The sequence below is a fragment of the Sinocyclocheilus anshuiensis genome, unplaced genomic scaffold, assembly GCF_001515605.1.
Source record: "Sinocyclocheilus anshuiensis isolate Anshui unplaced genomic scaffold, SAMN03320099.WGS_v1.1 scaffold478, whole genome shotgun sequence".
NCBI classification, from domain to species: Eukaryota; Metazoa; Chordata; class Actinopteri; order Cypriniformes; family Cyprinidae; genus Sinocyclocheilus; species Sinocyclocheilus anshuiensis.
In genome coordinates this window covers 58,575-85,858 of record NW_015542376.1, presented here as the reverse complement: position 1 = coordinate 85,858, position 27,284 = coordinate 58,575, and the positions used below count along the sequence as shown (strand labels likewise).

Below are 27,284 nucleotides of genomic sequence, written 5' to 3'. Positions count from 1 at the left end.
CTATCCTTCCTCCAAGAGGGCTTGGACAGGTGCCTGTCTGCTTCTAAACTCAAGGTGTACGTGGCCCTTTTGCAGCAAATCACGACACTGTAGATTGCAGATCGGTGGGGAAGCATGATCTGGTTATCAGATTCCTAGGAGGCACCTGGAGGTTGAATCCTCCAAGGCTGTGCCTCATCCCCTCTTGGGATTACGAAGTGGTCCTTCAGGCCTTACAGAGAGTTCCATTTGAGCCCCTTCAGTCAGTTGGACGTAGTGCCCTCTCTATGAAGATGGCCTTCTGGACAGACGTTGAATGATCTTGGCATCTGGGTAGAGAAACATAAAATGAAACTCAACTCAAAAAATGCAAGGTTTTACATGTTACCCGCATGAAACAGATACCAGCTTGGCCATCACTTTCTATAGATCAGAACACTTTGAAAATCTGTGACTCTGTTAAAGTTTTAGGGGTTACAATCCAGAGCGATTTGAAATGGGATGGTCAAGTAGATCACATGCTGTCCTCAGCCAACAGAATGCCGATGCCCTCTCCCTTCTTAGATTGTGCACACTAGCGGAGAGACGAGTCCAACTGTGTCTTGATTTTGCTAGGAAGCTATACAAGTCTAGTTTTAGAGACTGGCTACCACCACTCAGGGAAGAGTTGACAGGACGCCAGACAAGGAACTCAGATAAACTGACAATCTCCAGATGTTGAACAGAGCAGACGTTGAATGATCGTGGCATCTGGGTGGAGGAACATAAAATGAAACTCAACTCAAAAAAATGCAAGGTCTTACATGTTACCCGCATGAAACAGATACCAGCTTGGCCATCACTTTCTATAGATCAGAACACTTTGAAAATCTGTGACTCTGTTAAAGTTTTAGGGGTTACAATCCAGAGCGATTTGAAATGGGATGGTCAAGTAGATCACATGCTGTCCTCAGCCAACAGAATGCCGATGCCCTCTCCCTTCTTAGATTGTGCACACTAGCGGAGAGACGAGTCCAACTGTGTCTTGATTTTGCTAGGAAGCTATACAAGTCTAGTTTTAGAGACTGGCTACCACCACTCAGGGAAGAGTTGACAGGACGCCAGACAAGGAACTCAGATAAACTGACAATCTCCAGATGTTGAACAGAAAAATACAGGACATCACCTATTCCCTATATGTGTAGACTTTTAAATGATTATGGTTTTTAACAAGTACTTTGTGCATAGTTATGATGTATTTTATAAATTTTTCTTTTTTTTGTATTTTAATATGGAGTAAATTGGTTTTGACATTTTATTGTAACAGCAAAATAATTCAGTGATCCTTAAAGGGGTCATATGATGTTACTAAAAAGAACATTATTTTAGGTAGATATGTGGGGGCGTGTTAGAACGAGCAGTTTTAGGTAGGTGTGGCTGACTCTGAACTTTTATAAAGTATATCTCTTTGGATTTGAGACTTTAGTATTTGCCACTTTACAGATCTTCTTTATGCACCAAGAGCTTGTAACACTCCAAAGAGAAAGGAAAACTTGAAATCGCATCATATGACCCCTTTAATGACAAACGTCATTAGGTACCTGTAATGATGCTGTACCAGTTAATTTAGACATTACCACTTGAAGCATTCTTTTAGATTATATTACATTTTTACAGGTAAATAGATGACAAATGGATAGATATAGAGAGGATGGATGGATGGGTAGACAGGATGGAGAGTATGGGTGGACGGATACACCGTATGGATGGATGGGTAGACAGGATGGAAAGTATGGGTTGATGAATGGATGGGTGGATGGATAGATGATAAATGGATGGATCAGAGTATAGAAAGATAGATAGATAGATAAATAAACATTAAGAGTGTGTGGAATTGGAGGAGTGGTCGCTCCATATATGGTCCCACTGGGTTTCCTGTCTGAACCCTCACGCACTCCCACCACCATAAACACTCTTCAAGCCATCGTATCTTTGTCATCTCAATGAAGAGAGAGAGCGAGGAGGGGAGGGACCTGCTCGTGCGTGTGTGTTTTCTTTAACTAGTTGACACTAGCAAGAGGAGACGGCAGCATTTTCTGTCCCGCATTTCCTCCAGAATTTTGTGTTATGCTATAAACAGACCTTCATGTGAACGCAGAGGGATCCGTGTCCTAAAACCAACGTGTTCCATCATTTTTTTCCCCACGCGTTTTCTCTAATGCTTTGACATCTGGAATGTGCTGTTTTCTTGCAAGCGTTGTTTCCATGTCAGCATGGGAACTGCAGTGTCCAAAAGGAAGAATCTGAAAAATGATGCGATTTCTTCGGTGGCAGCCAAAGTTAGGTGAGTGTCTGCTTTTATCTGAACTCGTTTTGGGTTCTGCACCGCATGAAGCCCTTCAGCTCAGCTCCCTTCTGCATTCGTACGTGTGGCTTCAGAGCTCTGCGCGCACTGCCGCTGAAGTTACAAAACGGCGCGTGGGGATCTTAACTATCATTCATGCGAGAAAAGAAAGGTCAGCCGTGATATTTGTCGGAGCAAACCGGTCATTTAGAAGACCGACGTCCCGAATACGAGTATTTGTTAACGTTACTATTTCATTTATCTACTGAATGCGAAAATTTTGTACATTTGTATTCACATTAAAATGACGATTTTCCTCAAAATGACATTTATGTCATCATTTACTTTCTCTCATGTTGTTCCAGACCTGTATATATTTTGCGGACAACCTGTGTGTTTTATATGCAAATAACTGGTGAATGAAAATGTCAAGCCATAAAAATATCATGTTAAAAGTATCATAAAAGTCTGTGAGAGGCGAGCCATACGATAAAGAATGTGAGGAGTAGAACGAAAGCGAATCTTCATTTAATGAAAATATTTGATCAGAGTAAGCAACATGACAGAACTCGGAATGTCATGTGTGTTGAAACTTTCAGTGAATCATTTTTATTACTGATAGGGCCCTCAAGTTCATATCGGTGATTCAATGATCAGCTCAATGGAAGTGAACATTATTATTAGTGAATAACAAATTACATTTTGATCTGTTCCTCACACAATACTATGGTTGTTGTACTATTACGGTGCTTTTGCATGCTTTACATGTTCAATCACCAAAAACATTCTTTAGAATTTCTGTTTTTATATTCAGCAAAGGAAAGTAGATATCATACAGGTTTGGGGGAAAAATTAAGAATTTCACCTACCTTTACCTTTAAGTAAAGGATCCCACAACTTACTTAATATATGCACTTATTAATTTATTTTGTTAATTACTCTTGAGAGTAGAAAAACACAGAGGTCTCTCAATAAACTGTTTATTTCATAAACGGAAATTTCACATTTGTGAGAATGCTGTTGTAAAATCCATTCTTATTCTTAAAGCCATCTTGACCACCTTAAGCTGGTTTGCTGGTCTAAGATAGTCTCACCAGTGATAACAATCTGCTTAGACCATGTTTGACCAGCTAAAGGCTACCAGCCTAAGATGGATTTTCCAGCAAGGCAGCCTAACGAGTCATCATCTTGTCTAGATCAAGGCATTGACACCATCCTTTACTCCTGATACACTTGCAACAGGCAAGTATGCACAAGACTGACTCGATCTGTCAATCATCAGTGACTGACTCCTGCTGGCCCTGGTGTTCCTGTGTCACAGTGAATTATATAATGATTGGAAAACTGGCAGTCACGTTATTCTAAGACAACATAATACCGGCTTGATTTCATTATTATTTATGAAAAGCTCATATTGACTGCTAGTCTTGACTACAGACTTGTTATTACATAACTAGTGTCTGTTTAGCTCATGTGTATCGCATCTGTCATAATTTATAACATGGCAAGAGGTTCACCTTCTCACCCTAACGTCTGGCCCAGGTGCCTCAGGGATGCTGTGAGTCATTGCATCCTTACTGATCACAGGCAGAATGGATTCGATTGTTGCATTCGAGCAGAAAAACTTTGCAGCTGCCATTGAAATGACCTTGTCGAAATCCAGCTGTAGACGTAAAGCATTCAGGCACGGATTGAAGTAATGAATGGGATGGCATTCCTTTACCTCGGTGCATTTATGTGTGTGTGTGTCATAAGCCTGAGCTGTTCAGTATGCAGGGCATGTATATCAGTGCGAACGGCTTTGCATGCTGAGTAGAAATGACCGATGTAACAGAACAACAGTAGACAGAATCCTAAACAGACACAACATGTTAACGGCATGATAAGACACTCTCATACAAAGTTTTGAGTCATGCAATATTAGCAATATTAATGTTAATGCATGAGGAATTTACAAACTGTATGCTGAGCGTATTAATCTTTTTTCATTAATCATGACCAATTAATTAGTGAAAGTTTTAGATTAGCTGTAGGGCAGTAGTTCTCAATTGGGGACCAGGACCCACTAGGGGGCATCAGCACATTTGCTGTTTAAGGGGGCTTAAAGATGATTTTTTTTAATTAAAAATTATTTAAAATTATACAAAACTAGGTTGAAATAAGCTTGAAACAGCTAAAAATCAAGTTTTTAGCTGAAGTCATATTTCTTATTTATTTTTATTTTTTTTAAGTACCGTGGTTCTCATGATCTGGAGTTTTAACATTTGTATATATCTCAAATGACATTATACTTATTTTTTATTATTGTAGTATATTCACTCCAGGTTTCTGTAAATACTTTTTTTTTTTAAATTAGCAGCTTTGTCGGAAATATTGCAGATATTCTGTTGGCCTTCAAATCTTGGAGTCAAAAAGAGAATCACTGCTCTAGGGTCCATCTCTATCAACACAAACAAAAGAGCCTCTAAAATGCCTTCAATTAAAATTAAAGCAGCTGCATTGGAGTAATCAGACAGTATTCAGACTGCCCTGAAGGAAGAAACTGCTCATTTGCAAAGGAATTAGTCATTGCCCTGTGGCAGTTGTTACTGTTATTATAGCTTGTAAATTATAGTGTTTTTGAGCAAAGAAAGAGGTGTTGTGCTGTAGAATAATTGTCAGCCAAAGCCAAATTTAAATCATTGTCATATTGACAGTCAACTAATCGCAATATGACAATGATTTAAATCATTGTCATATTGCGATTAGTTGCCTGTCAAAGAAATGGCTTTTATGTCAAAAGCTAGTCTTTCTCAACACAGTTTAGAATAATGTGCACGCTTTGTGCTCACTTACTATTGAACCTCCCTTTCACCCCCTGGATTTGGCTTTGTCCGGGGGACTGTTGCACCCTGTGAAGGCGGTCTCTGGTAATCTCCTCTCCTTCAGACACTGGGTCATGACCACTGAGCTGTTCAGAAGTGAAATCTGTAGGTGGATCATGTTCTGAGATTACACATAGGATTAATATTACCCCGGCCCACTCCGACGCACTATTCCTGCTCTCAACCTGTTCTACTTTTAAATTCTTCTCAGCTTGGCCACATCATGCATTTGTAGTAGTTTTCTCTGAATAATCCCTCAAAGTGTGAAACGAAACATATTCTTTGGATAAGATCTGAGCTGGTAACTAAAAGATTGCAGTTTTGAACCCCTCAATGGGTTATTTTTAAAGGGATGGTTTACCCAAAAATGTGAATTATGTAATAATTTACTCACCATATGTCATTCATTCCGAACCAGTGATATTTTAGTATCGAGATGCTATTATAGTTTGTTAATGTTTTCATTTAGATTTTATTTTTCTATTTTCATTTGAATTAAAATTGTAATCATTTAGTTGTTTTTGTCATTTTTATTAATTTATGTTTCATTTTTAGTTTGTTATTTTAGTGCATCAAGATTAACTAAAAGAAAATTAGATTAGATGGTTTTTTTTTTATAATTTTATTTCAAGTAATAAAAATGTTTTTTTTTGTTGTTGTTTTTTTCATTTTAGTTTGTTTTATTTAATTATAATAACCTTGTTCCAACCCTGCACTGCGTTTCTTTCCTCCACAAAAGAAGATATTTTGAAGAACGTTAGGATCCAAACAATTTAGACTTTTATTGAATGGAAGACTTGGAACGGCGTGAGAGTAAATCATGACACACTTTTAAGTTTTGGGTGAACTATCCCTTTAAGCTTTCAGTTTTTTAAAAAAAATAACTATTGGTCCTAAGCTGTGTAGCAATAAATATTCTTTTCTTCTCAGAATCACTTCATATGCCTTATGTAATGGGTTCTTCCTGTTGGTCTTTCTTCTTTTGTTTCTGAGTCATTTTTAGGTGCTTTCAGGGCCACTGGGTCAGCATGGAGAGCCTGGTGTGTACAGTGTTTGTATGCTAATCATGAGCGATCTGCAGAGTTCCACTTGATACTCATCCACTCTGATTTATGAGCTGAGAGTCTGAGTCACCGGCTATGCTATCATGCCGTCTCATCTCGATAGATACATGCATATTTCTATTTCGTGAATCCTTTGGGTTTTAGTTAAGGTTTGAATTCATAAGGTTTAAATGTACCGGAACATTCAGAGATCCATTGGTTATTCTTATGCTGTATACTGTTTATAGTGTGTGTCCTTAATATCAGAATGGAAAATAAGGCGTAGCAGAATTAGATGAAGATGTTAATTAGGGATAAGCAGTCAGACGTGTCTTAAAATCACTGCCAAACTGAATGTTGTGTCCTGGCTGAGCATTCAGTGAGATGTCACACTATTATGATGTTAGGAGTGTTTTTTCACTCTGATTGGATGATTGCAGTGTACTGTGAAAACTTCTTAAAACAGCCGTACTATAAGTTATTTAACTGAAAAAAAATGTCTAAGCAAAAAGAGGCAATATTGCGTAAATTGTTTTTTGCTCAGATATTAAGGCTTTTTGAAAGAATATATTTTGAATATATTTTGAATTACATTTATTACTGGAATATTGAGTTTTTAACCATAAATATACCAAACTAAACTATTGAGGTTTATGCTTAAAACAGGAACATATTATCTGCCAGTGGGTAGGTAAAAATATGTTTAATTTAAGATATTACCTGAAAACAAGTCTTATTATCTTATACAATTTTGCCTCTTTTTACATTTTTATTTTACATTTTTATTTTAATGATTAAAATAAAATTTTTAATGAAAAACACTCAAATAAGATTAGGAAAATGACTTTCTTTTCCATTACATTCCATCTTTTCCAGACAGACCCTGGGCCAAAGTTGAAAGTAGGAATGTTTATTTATTTATTTATTGCTGGAAACATAATGAGAAGTGTTGTGCTGTGTAATCTCTATCTCTGGCACTTAACTTCTTAAGACCCGAGAAAAAAGTTTTAGGAAAAAGTTAGTTTTTTCAATGTCTTTACATTGTTTAGAGCATTAAAAATAATGTAAAAAAATATATATATTAAAAAATTATATTTCATTCATAAGTTATGCTATGTCCTCGGTAGAGGACATCGGGACTCAATTTCTATAAAAAAATAAAAAGACATGAATGAACATGCATAGGCAAAAACAATTGATTTTTTAAATCACCAATACATTTTTAGTTTTCAAGATTTTTTTTTAATCAAAATTTGTATAAAGATGATTCTCAACTATGTTATAACAGAATGATTCAATGTACTATTTTTCTTTCTGCAAAATGTGTGTAAAATGGCCATAAACAGGTTTTCTCATTATATACAATGTATCTATAAACTAAATCTAATTAGCATATTAATGTGTTTTTGGGGCAACATGTAATGAAAAACAATATCACTAAATTAATATCAGACATTTTTGAAGACCAAGGAGAGGGAGTGGTCATGGTGAAACATCCACACATTTAGTATCTCTGGAAAGCCCTGCATGTGCTCTGTACAGGACATCCAGACTTAAAACTGTGGCATGTACAGTCTCAGAGAAATTCACAAAAATATAATGTCCTCATATGAGGCTGCAGGGTCTTAAGAGGTTAAAACAGACCCAGAAATCCATTGACCTATATGGGACCTTTTAAGGAAGCATCCCAGATATTCTCTCACGCCTGCAGTATCTGAAGAGACTGCCTTTCTTTAAGCCTAGTCTGAGCTATCAAGTGGGAAGTGAGGCTCTTTTCAGTGTGTTTTTATTCACTGCAGTCTGATGAGATCTGACTCATTGATCTTTGGGCCTCGGATAAATCTGCCGAATGCTGGCATTTCAGATGTGCTCATATAGTTTCCCAGAAAGCATCTAGAGCTGCAAACTTCCATGTCACCCTCATTCTAGCATGTTAAAAATAGCTTGTATTTTCATATTAAATATCAAAGCAGGGAATTTATGAAGATTTTCTTATATAGCTTTGGGGGGGTTTTGGCACAGGCCACAGGAGGCATTGGGTCGACATTTAAATCAGCTATTTATTAACACTGCTGAAACACCAGCCTAGTCCAGCTAAATTGGATCAGCCGGTGATCATCTTAAATGAACAAATTGCAGTCTAAGGTACAGACATGCTGATTTTGGTCAAGCTGCTCTGCCTGGAACTATAACAAGCTTAACAAAAAGAGAAATTTTGAATTGTTATTATGACAATAACCATTAATAACTATATCCACTTGGACGATTATCAGTCGGTAAGATCTTTTTTAATGTTTTGAAAGAAATCTCTTTAGCTCACCAAGGCTGCATTTATCTGATAAAAATACAGTAAAACAGCAATATTGTGAAATATTATTACAATTTCAATTAATTGTTTTGTATTTTACTATTTTTTTAAATGTTACTCCTTTGATGTCATTTTTCCAGTCTTCAGTGTCATGTGATCCTTCAGAAATCATTCTAATATGCTAATCTGGTGCTCAAGAAACATTTCTTATTATTATCAGTTTTGAAACCAGTTGTGCTGCTCAATATTGTTGTTAAAAAAAGTGATGCATTTAAAAAATATATAATTTTTAACATTGTACAGTAAATGCCTTTACTGTCACTTTTGATCAATTGAATGCATCATCACTGAATATAAGTATTTATTATTAATATATATTATTATCATTAATTTTTTTAAGAAACCATTTTGATTGACCTCTAAATTTAAAGTATTCTAAAATCATTTGATTGTTTTTCTGTAAGGACCAGACTGAAATTTAACTAACTATTCCCAAAATCCTTTTTCTATTATGCCCTTCTTTTCTCTTCTTCTCATCTTGTGTTCCATAGAAAAAAAATAACAGCATCCAGATTTGGAATGACAAGAGGTTGGGTAAATAATGACAGAATTTTTGTTTTTGAGTGAACTCTCACTTTTTCAGTAGGTTAGACTTAACAAATCCTATTTTATCCAAATGCTAAATGAACAAATCCTAGATAATACCTCTCACTATGCAAAACCGCAAAGTCGTCTGCCTTAAAGTTTTAACATCATTAATTATACATCTTTGTGAAGAGACTCCACGTCTTATATACTTCTATAAGAAGTCAGTCGGAACATGCTGCATCTCCCTCCTTCACTTCCTGCTCTATTTATTGTCTGGTTGCGGAGATGAAACTGTGTCCTGTAATTAGTCTGACCGTTTGAGATAATGCAGATCTCAGGATGACTCTGATGCTCTGTGATTACGCCTTTGACATTGTTGTCTCTGCTGTTATGCAAGAGAGAGAGAAAAGGGTCGAGTGAGAGTTGAAGAGAGGGTGCACTCAGGGCGAAGGAGGATTCCAGGCATCATTAAGCTTGGCTCTCAAACCGTGGAAGAGGGAGGAGGGTGACATTTTAATCTGTGGTATGTGCCGAAGCGCAGGTCCCATATGCTGTGCAAACACGCGTTACAAGAACATGCTATTAGCTGTGCTGCAGTTTTTACTAGCTCAGAATATATCAGAGGAAAATGTGTCAGAAGGATCAGAAATGCTTAACTGTTCGGTTGTCCCCGGGCTCATATTAAATTAATGTTATCCACTCACCTTATAATTGTTCTCAAAGACCTGGCTGAATTAAATGCATAAAGATCTGTGGGAAAAATGCCAGTGAATCGTCTGCTTGGTGAAGTGTCTTAAAAAGAAGACGTTGCAGTCTAGACCATCAAGTTTTCTAAATCATTTCGTACTTAAAGGAATAGTTTATCCAAAAATGAAAATTTCCCTCAGGCCATCCAAGATGTAGATGAGTTTGTTTCTTCATCTAAACAGATTTGGATAAATTTAGCATTACATTACTTGCTCACCAATGGATTCTCTGCAGTGAATGGGTGCCGACAGAATGAGAGTCCAAACAGCTGATAAAAGCATCACAATAATCCACACGACTCCAGTCCATCAATGAACATATTTTGAAGTGAAAATCTGCATGTTTGTAAGAAACAAATCCATCATCCAAGGCATTTTAATATTAAACTGTCACTTCTGGTCAAAATACCAGTCCATAATCTGTAATAACACTTCATCCAGTGAAAGTCCATCCCCTGTTGTCCTCTCACATCAAAATCCACCAAGAAGGGTTTGGACTGTTTTCACTTGTAACCAATGCTTGATCTGTGTGTATTTCTCTCCTGATTCAGATTAAATGACTTTTTCACTGAAGAAAGCAATATTACAGATACAGGACTCATAGCTTAGCCGGAAACGACGGTTTGAAGTTAAAAATGTCTTGATGGATTCATTTCTTACAAACATGCAGAAGTGGTTAATTGATAGACTGGAGTTGTATGGATTACTTGTGGATTATTGTGATGTTTTTATCAGTTGTTTGGACTCTCATTATGACGGCACCCATTCACTGCAGACGATCCATTGGTGAGCGAGTGATGTAATACTAAATTTCTCCAAATCTGTTCCGATGAAGAAACAAACCCATCTAAATCTTGGATAGCCCGAGGGTGATTAAATTTTTAGCAAATTTTAATTTTTGGGTGAACTATTCCTTTAATTATGATACCATTCTATCTCTTAGCATTAGCATTCATCTCAATGGCAGATGCTCGGCTGGTGTGAGTGATTTGAAATCTGCCATATTTGTTATGTTTTCAGTTCATTACAAATGATGTTAAATGCTGTAAATGCCATGTGATTAACTTAAACTGATTTGGTGTAAAAACAACAACAGTATACTGCATTATGACAGTCCTGTGTTTGAGAGTGGCTTTGAGTGTGAATTTTCTAGTGTGTGTATGTTTCATGCATGAGTGCCTGCTGTGTGTGTGTGAATGTGTGTGAGTGCACTGTCATGGATTCCGTCCCCTCCTACTGTGCTCATGCTTTTATGTGCTGCTTCTGTTGAGTAACACTGCTGAAAGCAAAGAGATAGAAAGAGCTCTAAAGCATTTGCAGTGAGAAATCTGCTCTAGATGATCCTGTTGTCCCAAACTTCTGTGACCTACTTTCTTCTGTGGTATTCAGTGAAAGTACTTTTGGACGCCACTGATTTTCATTTTATGGATAAAATAGGTTTGAACTAAACTAACATTCATTCATTCATTAATTCATTCATTCATTCCTATTCTAGTATATTTTAAAATGTAATTTATTGCTATGATGATGGCAAAGCTGAATTTTCAGCAGCCCTTACTCCAGTCTTTGGTTTCACATGATTCTTTAGAAATCAATCTAATATGCTGATTTGCTGCTCAAGTAACATTTCATATTTATGAATAAAAGTGTTAATTTCTTTCAAAAGAAAAGAAACTGAAAAAAACGTTTGAACAGGAGTGTATTAGTGCGGTGTATGTATAAGATAAATTGCACTATTTTCATGACTATTAAGCACACCCTCCCAAAATATACTAGTACAAAAAACATAAGACAAAATTGAGAATCTATAAGGAATTGCCATTGAGAATAATAATTACAGACACACACACACACACACGCACAGAGAGAGGAAACAACGTGCAGATCCATGTAGACTTTGTGTTTTATTTTGAATGGTGGAGAGAATGTTTGTGTATCTCAGACTGGAAATTACTATGTTGCTGTATTGAATTCCACCAGTTTCTTGCGTCTTTGACCACATTTCATACACTTTCATGTTTAATGTTCCTCTCAGCTCTCTTTTTTTCCCACCTACCTTAATTGTTTCTCTGACCCTTTGGAGTCACAGGAAACATTCCTCTCCAGCCTCAAAACACACACATTTACATCGTTTTTCCTCTTCTTGTTTCACCTTCAGTCACATTCTGGAAGCATGCTGACTTCCTTTTATTATTTATTATTTCATCTTCACCTAGTGGCTCCCCTTTTTTATTTTTCCTCTTTTTTTCTATCTCGCTTTACCCATTACCCATTTTCTTGCCCTCCCTCTCTTTCGCTCCCCTTCCTTCCTTCTTATCTTCCTGTATTTCTTCTGATATTTTATTAATATGATAATTCCCTCAGCTTGGGACGTCTGGCTGATGTTAATCAAAGGAGCTAACAGAAAAAAAAGCAGTGTAAAATTTTAGCAGATAGATTTATTTTAATTTAATTGTTTTAATTTGTATTTGTATTTATTTATTTATTTTTTTTATTTTAATAAAAAAATTAGCTTTAATATTTAATCCAAGATTCAAATTCCATTCACTACTGCATAGTATCATTAATACTGAAATGTATATATATATAAAAAAAAGATTTGTGTAATTCAAAATGTATTATTTTATCCTTTATTTCTTCTGATATTTTATTTTATATTATTTATAATATTTTATTGATATTTGATTGTAAAAAATGTAGTGCTCTAGAACAGATGGAAATTACCTTGAATTTTATTTTACATTTATTTTTATTTATTTATTTTTAATTTTAATGTTAATGTGTAATGTTTATTTTAATTTTACAGCTCAGTGAAAGAATCCAACATTCAAATTGCATAGTATCGATGATACTATATATTATAAAAATGTAAACAAAAAATAAAAATACAGTTTTGAGTAATTCAAAATTTATTATTTTTCCCAGTATGTGTAAAATGTATATTTTTATGCTTATTTAAGCATCACACTGTTAGCTTAGCAGCTTAATAACATCAAATCAGTCTAAATTTGGTGCGTCATTTATCTAGAGCAGGGATGGGCAACTGGCCCCCATACGGTATACGGCCCGCAGTGTCTTTTAGTACGGCCCGCTGGATCATATTAGACTCAGATGATCAATTTTAAAACATTTGAAAAGCAAGTCACGTAAAGATTGCTTGCAGTTTAAGATGTTAATACTATCTCCAACCAGGAGAGGTCGCTAGTTTCCAGCCGCTCCCCGTATTAATTTCAGCGTAGTAGGACGTGCACTCTAATGTAAACTTTCACTAATATTAGCAAATAATGAATGAAAAACTGACAATGAAAACAGTATTTTTCAGTCAAGATGGTAAACAGATTATCTTTTTACTAAGTTCAAGGGGATACCCATATGTTTGGATTGTTTGGAAATCTGTATTTTATTTAAATCGCCATCACACCACTGCTCACAAACAACGGGGACGCCAGAGTTGCACTTGCCTCAAATTTCAAAGGTAAAATTCACAGTCAACAAAAGCTTTTTGGCAAATGCATGACAAAAATGTTTGCACTGTGTTCTTATTAGGGTTTCCGCGGGTCCTTAAAACGTCTTCAGTTAAATTGTTTACATTTAAGGCCATGGAAATGGTACAAAAAGTTTAAATTATAAGAGGTGTTTGGGGACGTAAAGACAAGAATTGCTATATGGATTAATATGTCGATTAAACTTCAAAAGGCTACGATTTCACTGAATAAACTTGAGCACTGCAGTCAGCTTTTTGTGTACTGCGGTTACACATTTGTTTGTTGCAAATTTACAGACAATGCAATTGAGATGTTTACTCGTTGGCTTGTTGGGGTAATATTTCTGTCCACTGATAACAAAATTTTCCTTCTGAATTAGCATAACTGCACAAGTTTTATAGTTAGTAAAATTTTAAAAACAAATTACATTAGTTACACTTTAATTTCCTTCAATAAAAAGGAAATTGAGTAAGACGGTGTAAAAGGTGTGTGGACGTGGATTAGTAATCTGGCCCCTTGGTATAAAGGAGAAAAAATGCTGGCCCTCATCACTATCAAAGTTGCCCATCCCTGATCTAGAGGGTTCCTAATCTCTCATTTATTAGGTTACATGACAGTTAGGATGCTCCCTGTGTAGTCAGCTTCCTATGCTTACTGCATTCCCCAGCTCTTCAGGTCAAGTATGTGGCTCTTCAGACCTAACAGGCATTCCAATTAACCCTCTTGCATTGGAGGATGCTTGTTACAGAGCGGGCGAGAATGACCTGGTTCAACATCAGCTGTTATGGTAAAACTGAATAATTTACAGCGCTGTCACAACAAGTGTCATGTTGTTGAACGTTACGTCAGGAAAGCTGAGGGCGACTGCAAGCCACCAGGGATTCCTGTGGAACGATCGAGCTCGGAGTGGGTTTTCCGTGTGTGGGGAATGGATGTGATTATGTGTAGCCATATATTGTGCAGAACATGTTCATTAGATACAATAAAGGTATAAAGCATATGTTGGTGCCTGCAAATATGTGTCTGTGTGGCGAAAACGGGTTCAGGCAAAGCGTATTAAGGATTCATCCGTCATGTCTCCTACAAGATTGAATCAGCTTCCCGAAAAGCAATGACTCACCCGGAGATTTACACAGTTGAGAGTGCCAAAGCCACCGTATGCAGAACAAAATAAGCTGTTGTTCGTTTATTATTGAGGCGTCAATATGCACTTATGAAATGTGAACCGCCAGAGTCTCTTTGGTTATACTGGCTTCATTATTTATTCAAATCTTTATCGTCTATTCTGATTGGCTAAATCATTTCCCACAATTCTCAGTCGGTGTTATCGATTGTTACTGATGAAACCCCCTCAGGCCATAACTAATTAGTGTTTCTCTTTCTGTTTCTTTGATTCCTGCTGTTTACGATAAGCCAGTGGTGACAAATATCTCCTGTGGGAAGCGTTGTGACGTTCGTTTCGCAGTTTTTATGCGTTTTCTCAGTCTCTCCATCTCTGACGCACTCTCTTTATAGCTGCCTGTGAATTAAGTGTCAAATTAGTGCTTACTTTGATGCTTTAGTATGCTTTAGTTATTCATGAGCCTTTAATTCAAAGCTGCTATCATGTTCTAATGAAGATAATATTCTGTATATTTGAGAGAAACGCATGCAGACATTAAAGGTAGGCTACATTTATAGCATGACATGCTATACTCCTTTTTAACCATATTTATTTTATTGTACTGTAGTTGACACAACTTGCAGCGTGGCATGCTATTGTCAGTTAAACATATTTTCTTTTTAAAATTATTTTAAAATTCTTATTTCATTATAGTTGTTGACATTACCTGCAGCATGGCATGCTATATTAATTTTAAACATTTTTTAATTATTATTATTTTATTATAGTAGTTGACATGACTTGCAGCGATATTACTCATTTTAAATTATTTTTCTTTTCAAATTATTTTTACATTTATTATATTAGTTGACATGACCTGCAGCGTGACATGCTACACTAATTTTCAGTTTTCATTTTAGTTTACATGACCTGCAGCATGACACACTCTTCTACTTTAAATTTTTTCTTTTCTTATTTTTTTCATTATTTTATTATGATTTATAATTTTTTCATTATTTATACATGCAGTTTTTTATGACCTCATAACTGAAAATAGTGATTAAAAATGGCAAAAGAAATGCTGACTGTCATGTTTAATTTTTCTTAATTCCACAGTTGTTTTTATTATATATGTAGTCATTTAATTATTATATATTTATATTTTCACATCCATATTTCTACTTACCTCCATGTCTCTGTTTGTCCCTTTCTCACCCCTCAAATTCTCCCACATTCTTCCTCTTGGACTGGAAAGATAAAAACGCTACATCTGAATCTGTGGGTGGCTCTGAAATTCAAAACAACCAATTACATTTACACAGTGCATGTGTCTCTGTTCCTCCTCCTCCTCCTCCTCTATCTTTCTCCCTTCCTCTCCCCACTCTTGTTTTCCCACCTTTCTTTCTGCCATATGCCCTCTTTTTCACAGTCACATGCATTTCCACATGCCTGCCCCTCATTTCAGCCTTCACACTGCAGAAGCCGAGCCACATTCTTAAGTTTGAGGAGTCCGGCTTTCAAACCTCCCGATGCAGGCAGCTGCCACATGCAGAGCATTACTCATATCCCTGTGAAAGCCCTTTATACCCGAGGCTGGTGTCAGCTTAGCAGGTGACATTAAGAGGCTAAGAGTAGTCCGCATTGGGCCTGTCATTTCTCAAATTGAAAAAGAAGTGAGAGAAACTGTCAGCCGTATCCGGAAGCAGGAAGAGGTAATGACATATAAGGAACCATCGTCCATCTAGACTTTTTCAAGAAGGGCTTTATCGTGTTCATTTGTGGGGGAAATGGTTATTTAAAGGGGGCCATATCATCAGAAATCTTACTTGATCTTTTGTACATAAAAGAGTTTAAGTGCTGTCTATTTACTTAAAAGTCTTAAAGGCACAGTAACAAATAAACTCTCAATAGTGTCAGTGTGAGTGCCTCTCGTGGTCATGGTCATGAAAACTACATTTTGATTGCTTTAGCAACACATAAAACCTGACGAAAATAAGAATTAAATCAAAAATAAATGATAAATATAGTGATATAATGTTTAAATGTATAAAATGCAGATGTATGCATGTTTTAAAATGCAAGTTTGCATTAATGCTTGCTTGAATGCTCTGATGTTCTCTTGAAAGAGAGACATCATGATGGGCTTGATTCATTAAAACATGATTTTAGTAATGAAAGGATTGCAGTAAATGTTAAATACGATCAGCTGCTGACAGGGTCACTGGATTGTGCACTGCTGGATTACACTGTGTGACGCTTCTGTGGTTTTGTAGCCTGATGACTAAGCTGATTTTAGGAGAAAATGTGGAATTCTGCAGAATGGATTTCACATGGTGAATGTTTTTTTTATTATTAAAATATTATTTATCGTAAATGTATATTTTTAGCTATACATTGTCATTATAACAATGAGTCAGTAATGATTCTAACTGACTTTTCAGAAACCTTAAAGGGATAGTTCACTGAAAAATTTAAATCATGCCAAAATTCACTCGCCCACATGATTTTCTTCTGAGGAACATAAAAGAGGATATTTCAATTCACTTGGTAGTCAATGGGCACAAAAACTGTTTGGCTACCAGCATTCTTCAAAATATTAATATTATTATATTCTTTTGTATTTCAAAAGGATTGGAACATCATGAGGGTGAGTAAATGATGACATTTTTGGGTATACTATCCCTTTAAGCACTCAAAAGTACTCAAAGCTTAATTTCGAGATCGACATCATTGAAAGTAATGAAATAATAACTTGCATTTCAGTGAGTCTGATTTTGATTCAGTAACTGCTCTGACTGATTCAGTGAGTTAATTTGATGAAAGATTTGTCAGACTGATTCAAGCTTGTAACTGGTTTGTGATTCTTTTTGAACGATTCATTAATAGAACCAAGTCATTTGCTTGTGACTTTACAGCATGTCATGCCTAACACTATCCTTCATCCATTACTATAGTCACAGTGTGGGCCTGCCAATGACGAATGCGTGTGTGTTTTTTTGCAGAGCAGCTCGTGCATTTGGAGAGTACCTTCACACCCATCCTGAGAACCGCAACGGATCAGGTCAGTTATCTCCACTCCTCTGTCTTTCTGCTCTTCTTTTTTTCAGTCCACTTAGAGCCTGTGATGTTCTCAAGGCGCGTTCATGTTTCATGAGGAGCTGTGCCACTTCTTAATGTAGTGTGTGTTACCTCATCTGTCTTTTTCTCTGTGCATCTCTTGCTGTTTCTCACTTGGTCCTCTCTCTTTCTCTTGTCATCTGTCCTAATGTTTGATTTGAAGATCACTTACTGTCTGACACCCTCGTTGGCCACGACTCTGACTCTCCAGACAGCCTGTGCACTCAGAACAACAACTTCCACAGCTGCACCCTCCAGGGCTCAGCCGTCAGCGCCGACCCCAGCTTGATCAATCCCGCCCTGGGCCTTCTGGAACCGCCACCTCCGGCAACTTCCTCCAAGAGTCGGCTGTCCCTAGAGCGCAGCTTTTCGGCAGAGGAGGATCAGCAGAAGTGCGTGGAGTGTTCCCTGCAGCCTGCTCGGGTCTACACCATCACCGGAGAGAGCGGCATGCTGGGAACCAGCCGGGGAAGCAAGGAGAACCTGGAGCTCGAGGTCTTGAAAGGGGCGCAGGAGGCGTGTCATGCCCAAGAGCTCGCCCAGCCCTCTACGTCCTCCAACTCGTCTTCTCCGACCCAGCACCACCACCGCCACCATGGAAGTGGAAGCGGAAGTGGATCTGGAAACCATCATCACAGCAACCACCATCATGGCAACCACCATCACAGCAACACCAGCGGAGGTGGAAGCAGCGGAGGAACAAACCCCCACCAGCACATCTCCAGTGCGGGGACGTCGCACCATCACCATGAGGTGCCCCATCCCCACCACCTTTCCCAGCCTCTGCAGAGCTCGGTCAGTGCACACAACATCCGTGGCTGGGGGGAGGGAAAGGACTGCGGCCTGGCTTGTGAGGCCTGTCCCGGGGCTCCCTCGCGCAGCCAGGGCTCCCTGGACCTGGAAAGCAGCACCCGAGAGGCAGGCAAGCAGCACCGGCCACCACTAGAGTGGATGTGCAGTGTGGACCGCATGACTGGGCTGGAGCGAGGTGAGAGGGGGAGAGCGACAGGGGAGAGAAAGAGAGAGAGGCTCTGGCCGAGGGGAAGGGGTGGGGTTCAGCCAACAACAGGGGCGTCGATGTTCGATGTGCCGTGGTCTGTAATTTTCCGCTCTCCTGTGTCTCTCGCCTCTCTCCTGTGTGTCTCTTTTGTGCTCTCTCCCTCTGTGGAGTGGACCATGTGTGTATGTTGTTGCTGGTGGATCTTCACACAGTGGCCCCAGAAAGTATTTGGACACTTGAACTACACTTAATGGAATGATTCAGGTTCAGAAGTAAAGCTTAATCAACAGCATTTTGGCATAATATTGATTACCACTGAAAATAATTCTGATTTTTTTCTTCAAAAACAAGCAAAAATTGTGGTTAGTGAGGCACTTGCTGATAGTAAATGGAGCCCTGAAGTGCATATGGCAGATACTTTTTTCCCAATTGCATCCAATATCTATTGTATTTAAGATATACATTTTTGTCAGTTCATACATACTTTGGGAATTGAACCCATGACCTTGGTGTTGTTACCACTTTGCTCTACTGCTTGAGCTACGTAAATTAAAAATGCTTTTATTTTAGCCAATGGTGTTGTACAGCAATTATATTTAAAGATTATACTAAACATGATGTTAACATGAGACTATTAGTTCATGCATTCCTTGGGAATAAAACCCATGACCTTAGCGTTGCCATTCTCTATGGTTTGAGCTACGGGAATAAAACGCTTTTAGTTTAGTCACACATACAGTACAGCCATGGTACTTCAATATTATTAATTAGACTGGTGTGATGGAATCGTTTACTAACTTTTAGTAAAGTTAGAACCTTTCAACATCAAGCTAAGCAGGTAGTTTTTCCAGTAGTCTTTAATCTGCAGATAGACATAAACGTCTCTTTCTTGTTTGCATATATTCAAAAGTTCTGACAATTGAAAACCAGACAGAAATAAAAGTCATCTGTTATGCCTTCATCTGACAACATGTCTCTGTTGATGTACTGGCAACTACCCACATACACAGACGCATCTTTGATGTATAACGAGAAGCTCATTTGTCTAGAATAGTAGACGCTCAAATAATACACATTTTTACAGATTCACATTTCACTAGCACTATTACCTGCTATGTACCTTCATTTTACCATGTTTTTTGCTTTCTTTAAAACAACAAAAGGAAAAATTAAGAGACAAGCTAACATGTTTTCTGTAGTAATCAATATTTGCAACTGAGCTTAACTTGTTTTGAACCCAAAAGTGTATTTAAAAATGTAGATGTGTCATTAGATGACAAATGATCATCCAAGTGGCATTTATTTTTATTGAAAAATAGCACAAGGTCACTTTTCATGCAAAACATTTGTTAACACAATATGTGTGTGTGTGTGTGTGTGTGTGTGTGTGTGTGTGTGTGTGTGTGTGTGTATGTATGTATGTATATAATTATTACTGTTATTATTATACAGTTAAAAGTAATTGCAAAGATAGTTAAGAATAGTAAAACTAGTATCATTTGAGTGCTGTTTTGGTTTGATATTTATTTTGTCTTCTGCAATGAAACTCCTACATTTTGGAGTGTGGCCTATGTGTCCAAGTACTTTTTGGGGCCACTGTATATGTTTGTTCAGTTTGACGCAATTCATATATTTGGATATATCATTTCAGCTGTACTAATGTGGTCCCTTATGTCTGTTTCTAACCAGAAGATAACAGTTGGTTCCCTAAAGAAAACATGTTCAGCTTTCAGACTGCTACAACAACCATGCAGGCGTGAGTACTCACTTCATCACACACATAAACACACTGAAGTTTGAAGCCTATATTGACCTCAAGTACAGCTGGCACAAAAGGTGTCTCGCTACAAACACGCATTCATTTTAGTGACATTTACTGTCAAACTGACTCAGAGAGCTGACAAGTACACGATGACCACACACACTTTCTTCAAACATGGTTGTTATCTAAGCTTTCTGTCTGTCTTTCTCTCTTCTTTTTTGTCTGCCTCACCTCTCCGCTCTACAGGATTTCGTGAGTATCCCTTTTGTACCCTTTAAATGTCACAAAATGACAGTGAGTGATGTCAAACGCTAGCTTCCCCAGCACTGCCTACCCTGCCATCCCTCCAGTCTCAGTAATTTAGCTCTATTTACAATATTTGACAGTGTTTAAAATAAATAAGAAGTGAAGGAGAAAAAAATATTGACTAGAATCACAAACATTCCTATCCGGATGGGATTAGATTTCTCAAAGGACCTCCGAGGTAGCCTAATTTGCTCTGTAATTTTTTTCGCAATTGCTTCGTAATTTGAGGTTGTGTGAGGAAGAGCACAAACCTGTCTATGAAACAAACATTTATTGGATCTTCTCAGGGTAACTGGTCCCTTTTTAAATAGGGCTTGTGTGTATGAACCGAGGAAACCGCCGTTTCACCGCTGTCAAGTTGATGAAACTGAAAATGATTTTACCTTGATGTATAAATGAATCACAATGCGCTTGGTTTGAAAACCTGAGGGAAAGATTGATGATGTTGCTTTAGTGGTGTGAAATGCACCGATGCATTTGGATTCAGGAAATGGGTTAGAAACACATTTGATAGGCTGGTCTGGATAATTCTGATTACCTCAGCCGGAGACACAGTTGTCTTGGATGGTTTAGAAATGCTGACGGATGCTGATGTCGATCATTTTTTGAGTTGAGTTTAGCTAGAAATGTTAAGTGTCCCTCGAGATAATTTTGAACAGCATTTTGAATTGCAGGTGTGTCTGAAATGTCTTTTTTAACAGTTTTATTTATTTACTTACATTTTATTTAATTGCAAGAAGAAATTGAGTCTCAGAATGTGGAAGGAATTTCAGTCTGTAGGTGATATTGTTGGTTATGTTATCAGGAAGGTCAAGATATTCTCTTACCAGTGCAAAACAACACAGCAACGATAAATAAATGGTCTTTCGATTTTCTGCACCAGTGGCATAAGTCCCGTTCATTTATACTTCAATGTTCAATCCAGTCCGAGGCTCTGCTTAGGGCTGAACCTTTATTTACCTGGATGGAACTCCTCCTGCCTAACATCAGCCTAACATTGCCCCTTCATGAGCATGGCTCTAACCTCTAACCGCACTTGTGTGAGCCCTCACCCTCGTCCTTGCTGGCATTAAAGTTGTGTCACCAGGGTTTTCCTTCTGCACCAGTGGCATAAGTCCCGTTCATTTATACTTCAATGTTCAATCCAGTCCGAGGCTCTGCTTAGGGCTGAACCTTTATTTACCTGGATGGAACTCCTCCTGCCTAACATCAACCTAACATTGCCCCTTCATGAGCATGGCTCTAACCTCTAACCGCACTTGTGTGAGCCCTCACCCTCGTCCTCGCTGGCATTAAAGTTGTGTCACCTCCTGCCAGGGTTTTCCGCAGTCTAGCAGAGAAAAAGAGGAGAAAAAACGAGATGGAGTCAGCCTCCATCATCCAGAGGTACTTTGTTGCAGGCCTGTCATTTATCTCTGCTTTTATTCCTGTCAGATATAGAGGAAGAGCTTTGACAGTACAGCCCTATCTGGCACAACAGTCTGTCTGTCTATCTGTCTAAACTTGATCTACATCTGTCGATCGTTGTGTCATTCTATCATTCTATCTGTCTATACACCTACCTCTATAGCTGTCGTTCTATCTAAAACAAAGAGATATGTATCCATATCAATATAGATATTTTGTCTGAGGACTTGGCACGTTCATTATTCTTAGACATGAACCACCCTAAGCAGTTTAGCCTTCAATTTGCTGTGTGGTTGGGCTGATTTGAGACTCAGATTCGAAGGCTTACCTCCATGGTTACAACACATCTTGAAATTGCTTTTTGCCTCACTGCCACAAACCAACTTACTGTTGTGTAACCAAGGCGTGACTGAACTATGCAAGTTGAGAGGAAAATTGCAATTGTTTGCAACCTCAGAAATAGTTTTTTTTTGTTTTTTGGAGGAAAAATGGTCCAACTGATATCAACAGGAGTGCAAAAGAAATTCTAGACATTTCCAATGCTAAATAACATCAGCAATGTTCATTAATGTTTTAATAAACATTAAAATGCAAATAAATTAATCAAATGCTTTTTAAACTACATCACAGTGCAGCTTTGCCAGCTGGTTATATCATATTATAGTGGTAATACTAATTTGGTTACTGAAAAACATGTTAAAATGCAAATAAATTTATAACAAGTATTTTGAGAGTGATAATTGATGTTTGAGGTATATGAAATATTAATAAAAAATTATTCGTTTTTCATTCCTTTTTAAAATTTGCTTTGCGTTTGAACTACACCGTATTGCAGCTTCTCCCAACTGGTTATATCAGCAGTTGATTGAATCAGTAAGCGGTAATCATAATTTGGCAGATGCCCACTTACCTGCTTTTCAGCCAATCTGTTTTAACTACTGGATGAGCTTAATGCTGATAAGATTTATTATCCCATCCACACACGCACACACATTATATAATTTCTAAGCCTCCGCTTTACTCACCTACACTCTTAAAAATAAAGGTGCTTCAAAAGGTTCTTCAAGTGATGCCATAGAAGAACCATTTTTGGTTCCACAAAGAACCATTCAGTCAAAGGTTCTTTAAAGAACCATCTCTTTCTTACCTTTTTGTAATCTGAAGAACCTTCTTTTGCCACAAAGAACCTTTTGACAAACAGAAAGGTTCTTCAGATGTTAAAGGTTCTTTATGGAACCATTTAGACAAAAAGGTTCTTCTATGGCATTGTGAAGCACCTTTATTTTTAAGAGTGTAAACAGGAAAAAAAGAAAAGGGGTAGCATATACTGTATGATAGTTCAGATATCATAAAGCATATTGATCTGATCTTTTAGCATATTCTTCATATAATCAATAAGGTCGTTTTTTTTATAGATTGTTTGGCTTTTGTTTTTTTTGCTAGTATGTTTCATTCAAAGCTCACTCTAAGGATCAGGGGTAATTGAAACAGGACCAGATGGTCACAGTAGCAGTAGATGATTCAGGAGTGTATTGTTGGATGGGGTGGTGTGATATGTTGCTGGAAAGTCAAAGTCCCTATGAGGCAAATGATACCCTGCAATCATACATTCAGGAGGAGAATGGGAAGGAGAAATAATGAAACAGAGAGAGGTGAAAGGAAGAAAGTGAGAATCTGAATGAGAGGAAGAAAAGGCAAGCAGTCAATTATGTAATCAGAGTTGCTGCTGTGGGTGGGGACATTTGGGAGCCGGAGAGGTCATATTGGACAGGAGTCTGGAGCATCCAGCCAGATGTCTCCCACAGTGCACAGCTGCTGTAGGGGAAAGACAATGTGGTGTGGAAAAACACCTGAGTAATTGCTGAAAGTTGAGGTGGCCTGAAATAACACATACAGTTGTTCAACCCTACTGAACTTCCCCTTAATAGGATAGTTCACTTGAAATAGAAATTGGTCATTATTTACTCGTCCCCATGTCGTTCCAAACCCATATGACACTTTTTCCTTTGTAGAATGCAGATAAAGATACTTTACAGTTTATCCAGGCTGCTCTTTTCCATACAATGAAAGTGAATGGGGACTGGAGCTGTCAAGTTCCAAAAACGTTATGAAAAGCACTATAAAGGTAATTCAGGCAATTTGCTCACTATATTTCAGTTATTTTAAAACCATTTCATACCCTAGGACCACTTTATATGGCACAGTTATGGTGCTTTTTGTCATTTTTTGGATCATCCCAGCCCCTGTTAACTTTCATTATACAGCATGTAGAAGAGCACCTAGGATAAAAATAATATAATAAATATAAAATTTATTATAAATGCATAAATATGTATGTATGCATGTATTTATTTATTTATAATAAATCTTACTATTTCTTTAAATAGTGAAATATTGTATTTTATTATTAACAAAATAAAAAAGTCATATGCATTTGCAACAACTTAAAGATGAGGAAATATTCCTTTAAAAAAGGAAAAGGGCATGATTGAGGGACTACAATTATTTAACAGCGTGAGAGAGGTGGTGATGAAATTAAAGAGCCAATAGAGGAGCAAAGATTGCAGACTTGGACAGAAAGAGTGAGAGAATGAAAAGAGAGACTATGGATGAAAAAAGCCTCTGACTCATCCTCAGCTGCGGGGGCGAGGGAGGTTTCTCTCTCTCTCTCTCTCTCTCTAATGCACGTGGGTGTAAATAAGCCGTAAGACGGACAGAAAAGGGACATTTCTCCATATCGCCCTCCTCTCAAAGGTGGGCACAGCTCTGTCACATGTGTAAACAAAGCGCTTTTTCTATCTTCCTCCCATGTTTCAGCCTCTCTTTTCCTGTCTCCTCATTACTTCCCTTCCAATTAGTCATGATCAACAATGTAATTATGTGACAAAACAGGATACTTGTTGGAGAAAAACACTGAAACAGACTCAATAAAATTCCGAAATTAAATTTTCATAACACAATACACTGGCTAATGAGGATTTGCTTCCCCAGTGTGCTAACCATGTGTAGCACTGCAGTCCTGCCAAGAGTGTTGTTTTGGTTTAAATCAAGGCCCAAAAGGCCCAACGTATAGACTAGTACATAAACTCAAATGCTTGCCTGTGATGCAGTCCTATGAATGTTTTGCCCTCCAGTCATGTGACTGAAAACGATGACTTTGTGGAGAAAGCTAACATTCTGTTAGCATTCTCATTCATTTCAATGGCATATTGCACAATTTGAAATCTGCAGCTAGAAAGACTGTACATTTTTAATGCATATTTATTTTGTCAACATTTAGGAATATACCAGCATACTTTATAGCTAGCCTCAAAGCTAACACACATGGACTAAATGCCTCAAAACTCAAATTTTGATTTCACAAACAGTTGAAGGTAACTCTGTCTACCGCCACAGTAACACAAGAAAACACGGTAACACCTTAGTATAGGGACCAATTCTCACTATTAACTAGTTGCTTATTAGCATGCATATTACTAGTATATTGGCTATTTATTATTACTTATAAGCACATATTTTGCATGACCATATTCTACATCCTTAATCCTACCCAGTGCCTAAACTTAACAACTAACTTCCTAAGCAGTAATTAGGAGTCTATTGAGCCAAAAGTCATAGTTAATAGTTAATTAATAGCGAGAATTGGACCTTAAAATAAAGTGTGACCAAAAACACTTTATAACTAAGTACAGCAAGACTTAGCTTAGCATTCACAACAGCATTTGCATACTTGCGTAGAGTATGTTTCTGACCGAAGAACTCCTGTCTTCTAATTTATTGTTATTTCTTCACGTCCCTCGTTGTCTCTGTCACCTTCCACCCCTTACTAGTGTTTCAGCTTTTGTCATTAAGTCTACAGTTGTCATGGACATGTAGAGTAGTTATGTTGGAAGTGTGGGACAAATGGCTCAAAGAAAGTACACACTTGCTGGTTCATTACTGCAGATGAGTGCACACAAGAAAGGACGTCTGCTGGTGTCTCTGACGGCCTTTGCGGTGGAATTATTTAGCGATGTACTGCAATAAATAAGCGCTTGGGTTTCATATGGCCTTCAAAATATGTTTGCGCTGTTGAATAACCAAGGGAAATCTTTTTGTGTTTTCAAGCACAGACATGAGACAAGGTTTTTTTATGTAGTTTGCTGTAACATGCTGTTATCTTGTTTTATCCGAAAAATGTCTTGTTGACCTGATGTACCTTCTCATTTCCTTTTCTTCCACTCTTTTTTTTTCTTTCACTCCTCTTCTACTAATTTCTAGGAATTTTCGGAAGCATTTAAGAATGGTGGGCAGCAGAAGAATGAAAGCACAAAGTGAGTCTATGTGTGAGTGTATGGTATGAATGATTGCAGAGCTCCATTTGTGTGTGTTTTTGTTTGTACATGTGATGCATTGCATGGTGGATGTGCTGTAGATTATTAGCATGTGTATATTCTGCATGTTTGTGTATTTGTATGAAGGATGATTGACAGTTTTGCGTCAGTGTGACCTGTAATGCGACTGAGGACAAGTATTCGTCCTTTTTGCTTCTGTGTGTGTTTCAAGTGTAGCATAGGACAATGGAACGAATGGACATTGAAGTATATGAGAAATGTGTGTGTGTGTAGCTGGTGGTTGTTGTTGTGTTTGAGTGTATGTGATGCAGCCCACAGTCTGTGAGGATCATGGGTCGTCGCGTGTGTGTGCGTGTGACCATCTCTCTACTTCACTAGCATTTGCAGAGCGCAGGGCGAAGAGTTTCAACCGATCCTGGAGCGATCCGACCCCTGTCAAACAAGACTCCTTAAACGACTCAAAAGACAGTGAGTCCATCTGTACACACACACTTACACGTGCCACTTTGACTCACTTAGCATTCCCATATATCAAGATCAAAGCATAAATTGATTGACAGCACTAGTTACTACTTATTTACACTACCGTTCAAAAGTTTGGGGTCAGTACTATTTTTTGAAAGAAGTCTAATGCTCACCAAGGCTGCATTTATTTAATCAAAATTCAGTCAAAACAATGATATTGTGAAATATTCTTACATCTGTAGTGTCACATGATAATTTAGAAACATTTCTTCTTATAATCAATTCTGAAAACAGTTGTGCTACTTAATATATATAATATATATAATCTTTTTTCTTTATTTTTCAGGATTATTTGATGAACAGAAAGTAAAAAAAGAACAGCATTTATTTTAAATAAAAAATTTTTGTTACAAATGCAATAGTCTTTAATGTCACTTTTGATCAATTTAATGCAT

General features: G+C 37.5%; 1 protein-coding gene across 1 annotated transcript in view; it reads left to right on the top strand.

Moving 5' to 3' along the window:
* The first annotated feature begins 2,021 nt into the window (after positions 1–2,021).
* The window catches only part of LOC107692273 (NMDA receptor synaptonuclear signaling and neuronal migration factor-like), a 37,607-nt gene continuing 12,344 nt past the window's right edge, over positions 2,022–27,284 (top strand). The window contains exons 1-7 of the mRNA XM_016491232.1: positions 2,022–2,302; positions 17,441–17,499; positions 17,719–18,543; positions 20,245–20,311; positions 20,564–20,569; positions 26,291–26,343; positions 26,743–26,832. Coding sequence (XP_016346718.1) covers positions 2,232–2,302; positions 17,441–17,499; positions 17,719–18,543; positions 20,245–20,311; positions 20,564–20,569; positions 26,291–26,343; positions 26,743–26,832 — 1,171 coding nt within the window. The 5' untranslated portion in view covers positions 2,022–2,231. The remainder of the gene's footprint in view (positions 2,303–17,440; positions 17,500–17,718; positions 18,544–20,244; positions 20,312–20,563; positions 20,570–26,290; positions 26,344–26,742; positions 26,833–27,284) is intronic.